Raw genomic sequence first — 17,649 nt, forward strand, 5'->3', positions numbered from 1 at the left:
TTTGTAGCAGGAAGGGTAAATATATGAGAGAATAACAATTTAAAAGTTAAGGTATTTTAAATATTGATAGTGCACAATGCCTGTTCATATAGTTCTTAATACCAGATAGGTTTTTTTGGTTGTTTGCTTTTTGAGGCAGGGTTTCACTATGTAGCCCTGGGCAGGCCTGGAACTCACTGGTAGACCAGGCTGGTCTGGGACTCATGGAGATCCTCCTACCTCTGCCTCCTGAATGCTGGGACTAAAGGCATTTGCCATCCCACCCAGCAATACAGGGTGTGTGTGTGTGTGTGTGTGTGTGTGTGTGTGTGTGTGTGTGTTTCTTCAGTGTACTGTCCGTTCACACCGATGATATTCCCTGAGACTAAGAGCATATTTTCTTTTAAAAAAGACAGTGGACATTAAAAACCACTGAAAAGATTATCTAAACCTATTCTCAATAAGCGTAATAAATTCGAGCAAACCCATTAGATAACAGGGCCTTGGAAGTGGTATAGAAATCTAACCCACTGTGCTCTGTTTTGACGTGGATCGATTGCATTTGGGAGGAATTCTTTGTTGGGTAGAGAAGCGTATAAGATGTCAGAGAGTTTTAAAAAAACTGGGGATGTCTGTTGTAACTGAAGAGAGGTGTGGTCTGCCCCCCTGAAAGCGGGGGATAGTAGATCCATCAAGACTAATGTACGCCTGTGGCCTTTGGACGGGCCTGACTGTTTTCTCCGGAGACCTAAGCGTGACTACAGCCAGCCTGGAGAGTGGGAGCGCGCAGCAGCCGTGGGTCTGGGCCCCAGCGCTCTCCGCCCGCCTGATCCGTCAGGTAACAGTAGCCCCAAACGTCTGGTAATCCTAGAGCAGGCACATGTATGCACTAAGTGGTGTGATCGAAGGGGAGATAGCGATCACAAAGATTCGTTTGATTCTAACAGTAATCCACACCCAGTCGCAGAAACAGCCAGTGTGTGTGGACGGGGGCGGGGCGGGGCGGTCTTTAATGAACTCGCTAATTCTAGCTGGGCCCTGGCAAACGTGTCCTGGGAGCAGCCGGTCTGCAAACCCAGTGGCCGTGCATTAACTCCCCGGAATAAAGCTTTGGTGTCCGGGAAGTCCAAAACGGTGCTTTGTGTTTGATCGCAGGGAAAAAAAAAAAGTTGCAGAAGCGGGGGTGCAACCACCGGGCGCCTGCCTGCTCGTGGGTGCAGAGCAGGCCTCCGGGCAGGCTGGGCCCGACGCCGTGCGGCCCCGGGGCGGGGAGTCCCGCGGTGGGCTGCAGCAGCACGGCCGTCCCGAGGCCCGCAGAGTCCCCCGCGTCCGGGCCGCAGGCCTCCCCGAGCCGTCGGCCCACTGCGGGGGAGGCCTCGGTGGGCACGGGCCGCGCGGCTCAACGGCCCGGGGCGGGAGCGTGGGGCGGGCGGGGGGACGGGCCTGCGGGAGCCGCCGGGGCCTGCGGACGCGGCGGTGGCTGTGGCGGAGCCGGGCCCCGGGCGCGCGCGCCGCGGCTCGGGCGTGGGGCCGGCTCGGGGCAGACGCAGGCACACAGACACCATGGAGCTCGGCTTTCCCGTAGCAGCTGCTGCGGCTGCCGCTGCCTCTCCCGCCTCAGCCTCTCGGCCCGGCACACACACACACATTCAGATTTGCGCGCTGTTTCAATCCTCGGTGACGTGTCCCCCGGGCCAGCCAATGGCGCGCGGGCTCTGGTCAGGACAATGGGAGGGAACGGGCCAATGAGCGAGCCCCGTGAGTTGGCGGTAGCCAATAGGAGGCGCGCTGGCTGGAGAGTAATGTTACAGAGCGGAGAGAGTGAGGAGGCTGCGTCTGGCTCCCGCTCTCACAGCCATTGCAGTACATTGAGCTCCATAGAGACAGCGCCGGGGCAAGCGAGAGCCGGACGGGCACTGGGCGACTCTGTGCCTCGCGGAGGGTGAGTGCGGGACGGCGAGCGGCGGGGAGAGCGCCTCGGGCAGCCGGGGAGCCCGCGCGGCGGCCGGATCCCCGCGGCCCGGAGCCGGCGGGTCAGGCTCCACACAAAGGCAAATGAGGGGGGACCGTGGGGGGAACTGCGCACGGAGCGAGGCTCCGCCGGGCGCCGCGAACGCTGCCCCGCGCCGAGCCGAGCCGCGGGGCCTCGGGCAGCCGCCACTTCACACCCGCCGCGGCGGCGGCGGCGGCGGCGGCCCGTGCTTCCCTGGCGCAAAAAAAAAAAAATTAAAAAAAAATTTTTTTTTGTTTCAGACGATGACTATTTTTTATTAATTTTTAAAAACGTGTTTGTGTGGCCCCCGGGGCCGAGCGTTTCGGGCGAGCGGCGTGCGCGGAGCGGGCGGCCGCGGCGGCGGCGGCGGCGGCGGCGCTTCCCGGCTGCATGGGCGGCCGCGGCGGGGAGCGCGGGGCGGCGGGCGGGGCGCCGCTGCGGGCGAGGGCGGCGCGGGTGGGCCGGGGGCGGCCGTGCGGGGCGGCTCGGGCCGGGCGCGGCGGCGGGCGAGCGGGCGGCGAGGGGGGGAGCGGCGCCGCTGCGCTCGCTGGAACATGGCTGACTCGGCCCGGCGCTGCTGGCTGGAGAGAAAACAAGGCGGGCGGGCGGGCGTGCGGGCGGGGGAAGCTGGGCGCAGCAGTTCTGAGGCAACTTTTTTTTTTCCCTCCCGCCCCCCCTCTTCCCCTCTCGCCCCTCTCTCTCCCTCCTCGCTCGGCACAGCCCCGCGTCCTCCGTGCGGGGGCGGCGGGGCGCGCGGAGGGAGACGGGCGGCGCGGGGGCCGCGGGCGGGCGGGCGGACGAGCGGGCGGGCGGGCGGGCGGGGGAGGGGAGCCGCGCGCCCCCGCCCCTCCCCCGCCGCCATGGCGAGTGCGCCAGCGCCCCGCCCGCCCGCCGCGCGCCTCAGTCTCCTCGCACACACTCACACGCGCGCACACGCACACGCACACACACACGCGCGCGCGCACACAAAGGGAAGGAGCCATGTTCTCGCTGCCTCGCGCTCGCCCTCGCGGCGGCGGCGGCGGCGGCGGCGGCGCAGGCGGGGAAGACGCGCAGCGGCCATTCCGTGCGCCGGCCCCGGCGGCCGCGGGCGGAGCCAGCCCCCATTTCGAGCGGGGCTTCTCTCTCTCCCTCCTCTCCCTCCCTGCGCCGCGGCCGACAAAATGGGGGTGGCGGCTCGGCGGCGGCGGCGGCGCGAGCCTGCGGCCTTCCGGGCGCACGTGGCGGCCCCGGGCCAAGTTGGGCGGGCGGGGAGGGAGGGAGGGAGGGAGGGAGCGGGGCCCGCGCGCCCGGGCACCCCAACTTTCCCCGGGCCCGGGTTAAGGACAGGCCGGGGGCGGGGGAAGCCCGGCCGAGACACCCCCGCGGCGGCGGCGGCGGCGGCGGCAGGAGTGGCTTTTGTCCCCCATCCTTGTTTACGCGGAGAAACTTCAGACCGGACGTGTGTAGTCAGAGCAGCGCCGCGGCCCGGGCCAGAGCCATAGGAAGCGGCGGCGGCCGCCTCGCCCGGCCCGCCCGCCCTCCCGAGCGAAGTTGGACGCGAAGCCGGGGTGTTGTTAGAGCTGGGCAAACTTGAGGGGCCCGGCGGGGACGTGTTGTTTTGGTTGGGGTCCCCCCCGCCCCCTTTCCGCTGTTCTAGGCCTGTAATTCTCTAAGGTCTGCGGGATCATTTCCTTGTCCACTGCAAAGTCCACTAATGGACAGGGTGCGTTTTCCTTTTTAAGCGTTTGTGTCTGGTTGGTTGAAGAAAAGAAATTTTTAGATTTTAAGATGGTTTTTAATGGTTGCGCAGTCATTTAGAAGAGGCGGACAGCGAACGCTTGAGTGTGTCCATCTGCACTTTATGTATGATCACACTGGGGGACCGGTTTTTTCCTGTGTCCTGTCTTCTCAGTCTGTGGCTTCGCCACTTCTAGGAATTGGTTAACGTTTGCAATGTTCTGTCTGGCTTTTATGGGAGATTGTCGTCACCGCTCTGTTAAACGACACAAGTTTTGGTTTGCCTTGCCACCCAATCTCATCTCAGTGTCGTTACTAACATCAAATGCTCTCTTTTAGAAAATCAACTAAACATGGGCAAAGGAGATCCTAAGAAGCCGAGAGGCAAAATGTCCTCATATGCATTCTTTGTGCAAACTTGCCGGGAGGAACACAAGAAGAAGCACCCGGATGCTTCTGTCAACTTCTCAGAGTTCTCCAAGAAGTGCTCAGAAAGGTGGAAGACCATGTCTGCTAAAGAAAAGGGGAAATTTGAAGACATGGCAAAGGCTGACAAGGCTCGTTATGAAAGAGAAATGAAAACCTACATCCCCCCCAAAGGGGAGACCAAAAAGAAGTTCAAGGACCCCAATGCACCCAAGAGGCCTCCGTAAGTACAGCTTTTATTTTGAGGTGTTTCACAAGTAGATATAAATTGATTGAGTTACTTTGAGTGTCCAGTGTTTGGTTTCTGGTCATGTATGTAAGGTCTCAAAATTATAGCTCATGCATTAGCCAAGGCATTTGAATTCAGATACTTGGTTCCTTTACACAGTCTGTCACTTACTATAGTTTTTGACCCCTTTGTATCTTTAGAAATTGTTCAAAACTAATTCAGAATGTCCTATATCAGCGTATGAGATTGGTAGGTCCTTATATTGCAAAACAGTACAGGTTTGACAATGTTTGGTTTTGTTCAAATTTTAAAATAAATTTCTGGTTTTAGTTCGGCCTTCTTCTTGTTCTGTTCTGAGTATCGCCCCAAAATCAAAGGAGAGCACCCCGGCTTGTCCATCGGGGACGTTGCGAAGAAGCTGGGGGAGATGTGGAACAACACCGCTGCGGATGACAAGCAGCCCTACGAGAAGAAGGCTGCCAAGCTGAAGGAGAAGTATGAGAAGGTAAGGAGTGTGGGAAAGAAATACTAGGTGGTGGGTGAATTCCACTTGATGACTTAGCTTCCTTTGTGCTTGCAGAGTCCATTTTATTTGTTTTAATTTTATTTCTTGATATCTCCAACGTTTGAGGAAATTGGGTGTTATTTTGGGGAGAATGATTTTTAAATGGTTAGGCGTATAGTACAAAAATAGATTAGGCAAAATAACTACGTAACTGTACTGTCTATATACATTATGTTCACTTTGGATTTAAAAAAGTTAAATTTCAAGCCTGCCAAAGTAACTATAAATAGGATGAAGAAAAGTTGTGATTCCTATACCTAAACTGAAATGCTTAAAAACTTAAACTAATTTTTAAGTTCATTTATTCTGAAAAGAATCCATTTTTAGCTGTTAATGCGTGCTTACTAACATATCCATATCACACATACACCCGTGTTCTACTATGAATAATTAGGGTCTGGACATAAACCTGTGGAATGCTGTTTTGTGTTCAGAAGGTGGCAGTGTTACCCTTTGATCAGTCTCTGCCTTCTAGTTCTCATAAACGAGAATTAGGATGTGGTACATAATTGCACCTCAGTGAGGCATAACAGTACAGATAGTGGACTGGCATCTCTGAGTTGTAGATTGCTAATTGTTCATTTTTATGGGCCTTTCCCAATGCTCTAAGCATTTGGGGGGTTCAGTGGGCCGACGTGTGTTGTGGAGACTGAAATTCTGTCACACGTGTGTGTGTCTGTGTGTCTGTGTGTGTGTCTTCTGCTATTTTCTCCTCCTTTTGTTTTGGAAGGATATTGCTGCCTACAGAGCTAAAGGAAAACCCGATGCGGCCAAGAAGGGGGTCGTCAAGGCTGAAAAGAGCAAGAAAAAGAAGGAAGAGGAAGATGAGGAGGAGGACGAAGAGGATGAGGAAGAGGAGGAAGAAGAGGAAGACGAGGATGAAGAAGAAGATGATGATGATGAATAAGTTGGTTCTAGCGCAGTTTTTTTTTCTTGTCTATAAAGCATTTAACCCCCCTGTACACAACTCACTCCTTTTAAAGAAAAAAATTGAAATGTAAGGCTGTGTAAGATTTGTTTTTAAACTGTACAGTGTCTTTTTTTGTATAGTTAACACACTACCGAATGTGTCTTTAGCTAGCCCTGTCCTGGTGGTATTTTCAATAGCCACTAACCTTGCCTGGTACAGTCTGGGGGTTGTAAATTGGCATGGAAATTTAAAGCAGGTTCTTGTTGGTGCACAGCACAAATTAGTTATATATGGGGACGGTAGGTTTTTTTTGTTTCGTTTTTTTATTTTTTTTTTTGTTTGTTTTATTTTTTTTCCATCTTCAGTTGTCTCTGATGCAGCTTATACGAAGATAATTGTTGTTCTGTTAACTGAATACCACTCTGTAATTGCAAAAAAAATTGCAGCTGTTTTGTTGACATTCTGAATGCTTCTAAGTAAATACAATTTTTTTTATTAGTATTGTTGTCCTTTTCATAGGTCTGAAATTTTTCTTCTCAAGGGGAAGCTAGTCTTTTGCTTTTGCCCATTTTGGGTCACATGAATTATTGCAGTGTTTTCTTTTCATATAGTTAGCTGGATAAAAAAAGCTTTTATCTACACGCCCTGCATATTGTGATGGGGGTAACATTTTCATCCATAGTTGAAACTCCAAAGTCGTGATCAGTTGGATAAAGAGATAGTACATAACCTACATGCAAAGCTGAGAATGATTAGTGATCGACTCTATCACACGGTGTGGGATTATTAGAATCAAACCATCTGAAAGTCTGTCCTTGAAGGACTAATAGAAAAGTATGTTCTATTCTAATTACAAGGACTCTTAACTTCCATTACTGTGTAATGGCAGTGACATTCTGCAGTTCCCTGTTAAAGACCTGAGAATGTGTCCCCAAAAGCGTGAGCTTCAAATACAAGACTGCCAGATTAAACCTGTTGACCTCAGTCCTAGCAGAGGCTGTGGTAAGAACGCTGGCTGAAATGCCTTTGCCCATCTAGCTATAGGATTATTGCTCAGGAAACTTGACTGTTTGAAAAGTATTTTTAATTAGTTGAGCCAGCTTTTCTTAAAACTATGCCACATTTAAAATTAAAGTGAGGGTATATTTTCCTATATTGTGATTTATCCCTGGATAAATCAGATACAAGAGAAGACGATAAACTTTGCACATTAGTACCAGTTGTCCAATCCATTTGGTTTTTCTTTATAAAACCCAAACTCATTCATTAGTCATTTTTAATCTGCTTAATAGTTAGGGAACAATTTGGCAATTTTGTGGTTTTTTGAGATTATCATTCTCTTAAAGTGCCAGTGTTTTAAAATAGCGTTCTTGTACTTTTATGCGCTTTTGTGATGGAGTGCTGTTTGTTACATAATTTTGATTTGGGTTCTTTACATTTGCGTTTGTTTATGTAATTTGAGGAGGAATACTGAACATGAGTCCTGGATGATACTAATAAACTAATAATTGCAGAGGTTTTAAATATTAGTTAAATGACTTTCACTTAAGAACTTTAAGCTTTTTGTCACGCTGTTAGTGCCTGGTAGTAAATAACTTCAAGGCATTTTCCCATTAAAAACACTTAGACCATGCTAGTGAGACTGCAACAGCTGTACGGAGGACCTGACCAGCAGAGGAAGGAGGGAACCAGCCTCCAAAAAGTTCTGACTACATGCTCACCACCTGCACTCATGGACACAACAATAATAAAATTTAAAATGATATGAATAAGATAAAAGTTTATCAAACGTCCCAAATATGGATAGATAGAGACCATAATCTTTCAAGATGTTAAAATGTTGAGTTAATTAAGATTAATTTAAAACTGTAGTGTGGACCTCAGGCTGTAGAGATCTTGATTACTAATTTAGGAACAAGTCACTGACTTGGATGAAAGTTTGCTCTCTGCTTTAGAACCACCATTGTGGACATCTGTTGTTAGTAAGCGATTTAAAAGTGAACTCTGCCTCAAGGAACTTCTTTGTAACTTTAGTGGGTGTGTCGTGACAGCTGTTAAGAATGGGAACAGTTTGCCTTGCTTAACCAGCTTCAGATCTTAACATCAAGAAATGGAACAAAATCTCTTAAGTTTGAGAATTAATGAGTTCTGTTCAGTGTTGAAGCAAGTATCCCCTGGAACTGTGTTTTGGCTCTTAAGTTTTAAGCTGATGAAAGTGAGTGGAAATTACTTAAGTAATGCAATATAAAACTTGTATAAACATTTTTGGAAAGGTAGGGGAATTACTTTCAAGCTTGAGACGGTTACAGCACAATGGAATCAAGACTATAAAGTATATATGTTTTGGTATTGTGTTTAAAGGAGTGTTCTTGTAGCCCAAGCTTGCCTGGAGCTTGCTATATAGCAGAAGACTGGATCCCACCTCTGAGTGCCAAATCCTGGGATTACTGATAGGTGTCACCACACCTAGTGAATTTTCTGTAACGTAAAAATGACACTTGTCACACTTTGATAATTTTAAATTTGATCTCCAGGACCCACCACTCCTGCAAGTCATCACTGACCTAGATGTGAGAGAATCGCTGGCATGCTGAATTTCGTTTCCTAGCTTCTGGGTTGAATTTGGCCGGCATCAAACTGTCTTTTCTAGCTTTCAGCTTCCCAACTACCAGAATGTGCATCCTACATTTGTATGCTTTGTTTAGAGTGAAATTTGGCTGGGCGAAGTGGAGCACACCTTTAATTCTATCACTGGGAGGCAGAGGGATCGCTTGAGTTTGAGGCCAGCCAGGTCTGCATACTGAGTTCCAGGACAACCAGGGATGCACAGAAACCCTGTCTCACCATCACCCACCTTCCAAGAAAGTAAAAATTGGAAGAGGAATCTGGTACATAACACTACAGGGCAAAAGGTAAGTGATGAAGAAGAAAACACATTTTAGACATCGGCTATTCAACAGTTGCCTTGGTGCTTAGGAAATCAAGTATAGCCCAGATGGTATAGTGTGTTGAACCACACAGGAGCAAATACCAGTCTTTGGCTTGCAGAATGTGGCCAATCCCAAATCCAGGTTTGAGCCAATGTACCTGAGAAGAGCCTCATGTCATGGCTTTTTGTCCTCAAACATGCCTGTATTAACATCACTGCAAATCTGGACACAGCACAGCTTAAGTCTAAGTCCTAAGTGAACCATTGCCCACTGATTAGGTTCATAGATAAGGGGCTGTGAAGTTCCTTAAAGCTTGTTTTTCCATTTACATCAGTTTCTGTGATCCTTGAAATACCTCAATACTAGGTTAAAACAGGTTAGCCATGTGAAGAGGTGAGCTGCTTGGTTTACATATCCCTAAGCAAAGCAGTGCTAATAATTTTAGGAAATTCCCTGGGGTTCAGCCAAGTTACTTCCTTGAGTAAGGAGCAGAATGTTGCTGTACTCTAGAAATGCAATTCCATGATACATTATAGCATAGAAATCCAAACCACACAACACTCACACTTAACCTATCTGCCAGGGAGAAACTGTCCCATTCAACGTGGTCACTGGGTTGGGCCCTAACTAGTGGAGTTTATTGACAAATTTATCAACAGGAAAGGATGTAATACAGCTATGGAATCTCAGGGATGTGAGCTTGGTGTGCAGAAATTGGAATCCAGGGCTAGAGCAGCAGGGAAGGGTTGGAGCCGTAACAGAATGTGTGTGTGTAGAGTTCAGATCTCCAGCTCCAAAAGAAAAACGGAAAGGCATGGTACATTTTTTTCCTTTTTTAAAAAAATGTTATTTGAGACTGGGTTTCACTATGTCAACCAGGCTGACTTCAAACGGAGATCCACATACTTCTGCCTCCCCAGTGCTGAGATTAAAGATGCACACCACCACACGTGCCTATTGAAAAAAATTTGTGTGTATGCATGTTTTGCTGCATGTATATAAGCACCACACACATGCAGTGTCCATGGAAGCCAGAAGAGGACATCAGATCCCCTGGAACTGGAAATACATACCTATGGTTGTCAGCTGCCATGTGGGTGCTGGGAACTAAAATCAGGTACTGTGAAGGAACAGTTCACAACCGAGCTGGTCCCACCCATTTGTTTTTTTGTTCATCTGTTTGAGACAGGGTCCTGTGTGGCCCAAGCTGGCTTTGGACTCACTGCAGCTAAAGGTGCCCCTGAACTATTTGTGCCTCAAATAAGGGATTCAGGAGCATAGATCCACCCTGGGTTCTTTTCCTCTTTAGTTGCATAACTAGATATATAATGGGGCTGGAGGAATGGCTGCTCTTCCAGAGGACGGGTGTATCCCAGCATCTGTATGGCCACCCACAACTCTAACTCTAGATGGGGGTATCTGACACCCTCTTCTGGCCTTCACAGGTGAGCATGTGGTGCGCAGACTTACATGCAGGTCAAACACTCATACGCATAAAATTTAGAAAAAAGATTTGTTTTTTTTCTCTCTTGAGATAGGGTTTCTCTGTGGTAGTGTGAAAATATTTGGTCCCCATAAACATAGGGAGTGGCACTATTAGGAGATGTGGCCCTCTTGGAGAATGTGGTCTTGTTGGGAGGAGGCTGGATGACACACTTTCCTTGAGGCTGGAGGGCACTCGTTTAATCTGGATCTCACTTTCTGTTGGAAAAGTTGCCTGGTCAAGCCAGGCAGTGGTGGCACATGGCTTTAATCCCAGCACTTCGAGGCAGAGGCAGGAGGATCTCTGTGAGTTCGAGGCCAGACTGATGTACAGAGTGAGTTCCAGGACAGGCACCAAAGCTACAGAGAAACCCTGTCTCAAAAAACAAGCTGCCTTGGTCATGGTGTCTCATAGGAATAGTAAACACTAAGACACTGTACCCCTGGCTGTCCTGGGACTCTGTATAGCCTTGCCTGGCCTTGAACACACATATCTCTGCCTGCCATTGCCTCCTGCGTGCTGATATTAAAGGCACATGCCACTACACTGGGCAGAAACCTTTATTTTAAAAATAAAAGATAAAATGTTAAAATATGGTTATCTGTCCAGAATTTCCCAAAGACATAATCAGAAACAGGCAAAATCCGAACTGAAGGACCATTGGCATGGCTCTGGCTGAATTGCCAGAAGATTCCACATAACTAGGTGTTCAATCAGCGTGGAACTGAGGAACTTCCCATTTTGACACCTTTTATTTTGAAGTTTCTAGTTTTTCTGAGGAGAGTGGTGGTTCAGTCTTACAAAAGCTGCCCCAAACAGTTTTGGAAAAGGGGGTTAGGTCTGAAATGTGGGTGGGTTTCTAGCCATCGGCAGATGGGCTGTTTGTGGAGGTGGAACAGACCAGGAGCGTGGCCTTGACAGGAGAAAGTTCTTTGCTGGGATTGGCACTTTATGACAGCAGACAGCCTTCCAGACCATTACAAACACAGTCCTAGCAGAAGTGTGTAATTAGGCTTAGTTGCTTAGATTTACATACAGTCACTACTTAGGAGCTTTTTACATCTTTTGGTTATTGGTTTCAATTACAGGTCATCTTTTTTTTTTTTATAATATTTATTTATTATGTATACAGTGTTCTGTCTGCACATATCCCTGCACACCAGAATAGTGCACCAGATCTCATTACAGATGGTTGTGAGCCACCATGTGGTTGCTGGGAATTGAACTCAGGACCTTTGGAAGAGCAGGCAGTTCTCTTAACCTCTGAGCCATCTCTCTGGCCCCACAGGTCATCTTTTTAAAAATCTCTTGCGTGTGTATGCCATGACACACAGGCAGGTCAGAGGTCAACTTGTGGGAGTCTGTTCTCTCTTGCCATGTGGGTCCTAGGGATCGAACTTAGGTCTTCAGGCTTTGCAGCAAGTGCCTTTATTCACTCAGCCATCTTACTGGCTCAAGGTCCTTGTTTATAAGCAGTCGAATCATAAAGTTAGAGCGTACAAAAACCAAGTTATGTACTAATACCTGGAGAGGCTGGAAGGGGAAGACTTGGAGCAGTGGTTCTCAACCTTCCTAACACTGACCCTGTAATACTTCTCATGCTGTGCTGACCCCAACCATAAGATTCTTTTCACTGCTACATCATAACTGTAATTTTGCTACTGTTTTGAATCATAATACAAATATTTTGGAGATAGAGGTTTGTCAAAGGGGTCTCAACCCCCAGGTTGAGAACAGCTGACCTGGAGACAAAATTTTAAGGGCAGACACAGCTGTGGTCCATCCAGTCTCTGTTTCCCACCTGGCCTGGCTCTGCCATATGTCATATGGACTCGCTGCCTGGGGGTTTGGGAAGAGGCTAGGCATGTGAGCGCTCAGAGGCAGGAGAACCATCTCTGTTGGAGGCCATCCAGCCCAGGGCGTGGTACAGCACAGGATTAGTGTCAGGTCATAGCACTCAAGTTAGAGGCGAAGAGGTTGGTTGTAGAGTGACAGGAGTCTAGCCTGTACCACTTTACACAGTAGACAGCGGCCCCTGTAGATCCAGGGGACAACTGCCATGCCTCTCTCTAGCACACAGGAACTATGTAAGGCACCCTGACCCCTGTCCCCCCTCCCCTCCGGGGCTGCCTCCTTGCCCTCACTGCCTGGACTCTCTTCTCCCCACAGCCAGCCCGGGGGATGCTGTTGCAGCAGACCCTTCCAGAAGGGAGAATGGCCACACACACTGCAGAAACTTCTGAAAAGCTTTGTTAGGCATGGTGGCGCAGCCTTTAGTCCCAGCACTCTGGAGGCAGAGGCAGGGGGATCTCTGAGTTCAAGTCCATCTGGTTTACACAGTGAGACTCTGTCACAAAAAACAAAACATACGGGCTGAGCGGTTAGGAGCACTGGTTGTTCTTCCAGAGGTCCTGAGTTCAATTCCCAGCACCCACATGGTGGCTCACAGCCATCTGTAGTGGGAGCTGGTGCCCTCTTCTAAAATAAAGGTGTACATGCAGATAGAGTACTCATAAAATAAATAAATATATCTTAAAAAACCATACAAAAAACACAGTTGCCCTTACTTTGATATTTAAATTTATTGATACACACATACATACACACACTAACAGTATGATTCTACCAATCAGAAAGGCTAACCATATGTCCTCCACATATATATGTGTATATATATGTGTGTGTGTGTGTGTGTGTGTGTGTGTGTATACATATATACACATATATGCATATGTATGTATGTTGATAGCTGAAGTGACATATTGAATGAACCTCTTTTTACTTTCTCTGTTAATTGAACTCAGGACCATCTTCCTGCTAAGTAAGTGCTGTACCACTGAGCTACACCCTCAACCATTGTATTTATTTTATATGTATGAAATGTTTTCACTTGCACGTAGATATGTGCACTTAAAAAAAAAAAAGGTAATATGTTTACATGCTATTTGCAAGCTCCATTGTGAGCTTACCAACCTGTCTTGTTGGTTTTGTAGTATCTACAATTGAGCCCTGACCCAGTATTCATTGTCTATAATGGCATCATAGCTAATGCCTTTGTGACAGTCCACTGAAGGAATTGAAAAGACACAGCTCTCCTCTCAAAGAGCATAACTAAGATCAAGGGCCTAGGACAAAACTTACGTTTCCAAGTTCCCTGCTGCACTCAGGTAGCAGTTTCCTGATTTTTTTAAATAGACAGTTGGAAATCAAGACACTTTTTTTTTCTTCCCTGAGACAGGGTCTCACTGTGTATCCACAGCTGGCCTGGAACTCACAGATTCACCTGCCTGTCTCTGCTTCCTGAGTGCCGAGACTTTTAAAATACATTAATGGAAATATTTGCAGGTCACAGCAGAGTGGAGGACACTATTAGTTTTGGGGTTGGTGGAAGCTAATGATACACAGAGCCCAAGATAAGTTGTAATAGGGCTCCTGATCTGCAGCATTCCAACCTCTCCAGAATTATTGAAGTTCTAATCAACTAATTAGCCTTGTAGAAGGTTCAGGGAAAGCTGCATATTTTTTCTAGGAACTTTCATTCACAGATTTGCTCTGCTCTGTATTAAATATTTAGATAGTTTGTGATTTTTTTTTTTTTTTGACAGAGGCTCCAGTGACTATCTGTTCCTTATACTCACATCACTATGATTATTTTATTTTGACATAAATAGATTTCAAACAGTGAAATTGCTGAATCAGAGGATGTGATGGGAGCTTTGAAATCACCTAGGAGACACACCTCTGGGAGTGTCTATGAAGGAATTTCCAGAGACATTTAGCTAAGGGGGAATACCCCTCCTGAATGTGGGTGGCACCATCCCATGGTCTGGGACTGAGGACTGAATAAAAGGAGAAAGGAGGCAGCCACCACGGCACAGGCATTCATAGTTCCTTACTTCCCACACTTCCTGGAGCTCCTGCCTCCACAGCTGGAACCTTATCCACCATGCTGGACCGGACCCTCAGATCAGGAACCATGATAAACCTTCATTAGGTCAGATAGCTTTTGTAGTGTATTTTGTCAAATCAACACCAAATAACAACTAAAGCAACAGATGAGCCACATTGGGTGGATTTTACCAAAACTCCCTTCAAAAAGTTAACTCAAGTGAAACTTTAAAAGGCTATTCAGATAATTTTGCATACAAGGAATAGGGAAGGTCTTACTCTTTGGGACTCAATAAAGGTTCAAACCCATAGTGGAGGAAAGCATGAAAATAAATAAAATGGAAGCAGATAACATGTGAAAAACCAAGCAAACCCACTGGTTGAGATATTAATTCCTCTTTATCCTTTGTTATTTTACGACCTTTCAGGTTGGAGATGAACAAAGGCTTCTTTTATCTTCAGGACACTGCAGAGTTGTAGACGCCAATCAGTTGAGTCTGTCAGGTGGAATGGGCAGGAAAACAAATTTTGCAAAGGCATTAACACTTTTTTTGCTTTTGGTTTGTTTGTGTTATCATTCTTTATAACCTTCAGAATATCAAAAATTTATTAGTTGGTAATTATGTCAGAGTTGTTTTCTTTAAAATATGTGCCTTAGGGACTGGAGAGCTCAGCAGTTAAGACCACTGGCTGCTCCTGCAGAGGAGCTGGGTTTGATTCCCAGCACTACGTATCAGTTCACAACCATCTGTAACTTCCTCTTCAGGGGATCTGATGCCCTCTCCTGGCCACTTCAGGCATTGCACCCACATGATGCACAGACACATATGCAGGCAAACTCATACACATAAAATATTTTTAAAGCCTAAAAATAAACAAAACATGTGCTCCAAATAACAGTAAATAATATTTCATTTACTTTTATTGTTACTTTATGTGTATAGGTGTTTTGCTTCCTTATATGTATGTGCACCATGTTAGTGCCTGTTGGTAAGGAAGACCAGAAGACAGCATCAGATTCCCCAGAACTGGTGCTACAGGCATAGCATATGTGAGCCTCCATGTGCATGCTGGGAATTCACCTTGGGCCCTTTGCAATAGCAACAAGCACTTTAATTGCTGAACCATCTCTCCAGTCTTAGCCAGGAATATTTTTAAAGGGGTGGGGTGGGGGAATAACAAGACAAGTGCAAATTTCCTCCCTCCTCTCTCCCTCCCTCCCTCCCTCCCTTTCTTCCTAATGGTTTTTGCTATGTCTTCATTTTTCTGCCAGATGTATTTTTCTTAACTTTAGCACCAAGTGGTTGCCAACTGTTATTGACAAAAATGCTTAAAACTGGGCTGGAGAGATGGCTCAGGGGTTAAGAGCACTTGTTGCTCTTGCAGAGGACCTGGTTTCAATTCCCAGCACCCACCTGGTGACCCACCACCGTTTTATAACTCCAGTTCCAGGGAACCCAATGCTCTCTTCTGACCTCTGTAAGTACCAGGCAAGTAAGTTGTGCGCTATACAAAAACCGAGGCTGGAAAGATGGCTCCGTAGTTAAGAGTACTGTCTATGGGCTGGAGAGATGGCTCAGAGGTTAACAACACTGGCTGTTCTTCCAGAGGTCCTGAGTTCAATTCCCAGCACCCACATGGTGGCTCACTACCATCTGTAATGAGATCTGGCTCCCTCTCCTGGCCTGCAAGGATACATGAAAACAGAACATTGTATACATAATAAATAAATAAATTAAAAAAAAACAAAAAAAAAGTACTGTCTGCTCTCCTCTCCAGAGGACCCAGATTCTGTTCCTAGTTCACAACTGTCTGTAACTCCAGTCCAGGAGATCCAGCAACCTCTTCTGACCTAAGGTACCAGGCACACACGTGGTGAGCATACATACATGTAGGTAAACATTCATACATAGAAAATAAAAAGAAAGTATTAAAGAAAAAAAGTGTGGTAGCACATGGCTTCAATCCCAGCAGCTCTCTTGCAGTTCAAAGCCAGCCTGGTTTACATGGGAGTTCTAGACAGGCTAGAGCTACATTGGACAAACAAACAAACAAACAAAAAAAACTCACTTAAAAAAAAATCATTAAAGAGCCAAGCATTGGTGGCGCATGGCTTTAATCCCAGCACTGGGGAGGCAGAGACAGGTGGATCTCTGAGTTTGAGGCCAGCCTGGTCTACAGAGCGACTTCCAGTATAGGCTCCAGAGCTACACAGAGAAACCCTGTCTCAAAAGAAAAAAAAACCATAAAAGTATTTCTATTTTGCAATATTTTAAGCACCCCACTTTGAAAGGAGATAATTACAAACCAAAGGAGCAAAAAGAAAGGATACCTTTATTGGCTTCCACACCTCCACTGTGCAAGTGTTTGTGGAAATGATGTCTGAAAGAGGAAGAAGGAATGAATGGATTTCAATCCTGCTCCTGTCAGAGCCTCATGGTTAGCTCACATCTTTGCCCCTCACCCACCTCCTTTCCCTTTCACTCTAGCGAGGCATTCAGCAGGCACATGTGGCTGGCCAGGGTGAGAGCCTGGCCATGCTCTCCAGTTGCATTTGGCAAGTTAAGGGGTGGAACTTTGGCCAGGGATAGAGGCTAGGACGGTCACCAGGGAGACAGGCCCAGCTCCAGGCCACTCTCCCATGGAACTGTGCAGAGTGCTTGTTCTGGAGGAATTTTTATCACTTAGCATTTCCTCAATTGCTGGGAGGGGCCTACTCAAAGCTCCTTCTTTGAAAGCCCCATTTTGATGAAAGAAAATCTGAATCTATGGTGTTTTGTTTTGTTTTTGAGATTTCACTGCCATAGACTAATAAAGGAGTAGCTTGTACTAATTTTCAGAAAGCCAAAGAATTTCTTCAAGACAGATTTTTCCACCCAGGGCCTCTGGAATGAGGAGGGCGCCATAGCGTGCCTTCCCCGCCTGTGGCGGTCCACGAAAGCAGTTAGGTGAGCAACGGGAATGGCCATCTTAACATTCTTTTTTTTTTTTTTTTTTGAGCTGAGAATCGAACCCAGGGCCTTGTGTTTGCTAGGCACGTGCTCTACCACTGAGCTAAATCCCCAACCCCATCTTAACATTCTTAAATGATCATCTTAACATCCTCTGCAGACTCTTTCCTGGGCTCTGGTCTTATTGCCACACAAAATAAAACTCATCTGGGGGCGGGGCGGTGGTGGTGCACGCCTTTAATCCCAGCACTCAGGAGGCAGACGCAGGCGGATCGTTGTGAGTTCCAAGCCAGCCTGGTCTACAGATGGAGATCCGGGAAAGGCACAAAGCTACACAGAGAAACCCTGTCTCAAAAAAATAAAATAAAATAAAAAATAAAAAATAACATGTTTTAAAAACAAACAAACAAACAAAAAACTCATCTGGCATCACGTCAGAGGGAAGAAAGTCTGAGAAAAATGCTTAAAGAGTAAACTAAGCAAGATGTACTCTCAGCAAAGCTAGTCAAAACCACTCCATCCAAGGTGATATAAGAAACTTTCTGCTTTGAAGATCTCTCTCTCTCTCTCTCTCTC

The 17,649-nt window shown here is 47.1% G+C and overlaps 1 protein-coding gene across 2 annotated transcripts; it reads left to right on the top strand.

Moving 5' to 3' along the window:
• The first annotated feature begins 1,775 nt into the window (after positions 1-1,775).
• Positions 1,776-7,345, top strand: Hmgb1 (high mobility group box 1). 2 transcript variants are annotated; one of them, XM_036172269.1, is made up of 4 exons: positions 1,776-1,921; positions 4,031-4,340; positions 4,677-4,851; positions 5,642-7,345. In XM_036172269.1, the coding sequence occupies exons 2-4, from the start codon at positions 4,045-4,047 to the stop codon at positions 5,816-5,818; spliced, it is 648 nt and encodes a 215-aa protein (XP_036028162.1). In that variant the 5' UTR covers positions 1,776-1,921; positions 4,031-4,044; the 3' UTR covers positions 5,819-7,345. The 2 variants fall into 2 exon arrangements, with proteins under 2 accessions (XP_036028162.1, XP_036028163.1); XM_036172270.1 differs by lacking the exon at positions 1,776-1,921 and adding an exon at positions 3,517-3,677.
• Positions 7,346-17,649: the final 10,304 nt, after the last annotated feature.

The sequence above is a fragment of the Onychomys torridus genome, chromosome 22, assembly GCF_903995425.1.
Source record: "Onychomys torridus chromosome 22, mOncTor1.1, whole genome shotgun sequence".
Classification (NCBI taxonomy): Eukaryota; Metazoa; Chordata; class Mammalia; order Rodentia; family Cricetidae; genus Onychomys; species Onychomys torridus.

Bases quoted from the DNA above. Each gene is read 5' to 3' on its own strand.
- Hmgb1 (XM_036172269.1), top strand. From the start codon at position 4,045: ATGGGCAAAGGAGATCCTAAGAAGCCGAGAGGCAAAATGTCCTCATAT. The intron at 4,341-4,676 runs GTAAGTACAGCT...TTCTGGTTTTAG, and splicing joins AATGCACCCAAGAGGCCTCC to TTCGGCCTTCTTCTTGTTCT. The intron at 4,852-5,641 runs GTAAGGAGTGTG...TTGTTTTGGAAG, and splicing joins TGAAGGAGAAGTATGAGAAG to GATATTGCTGCCTACAGAGC.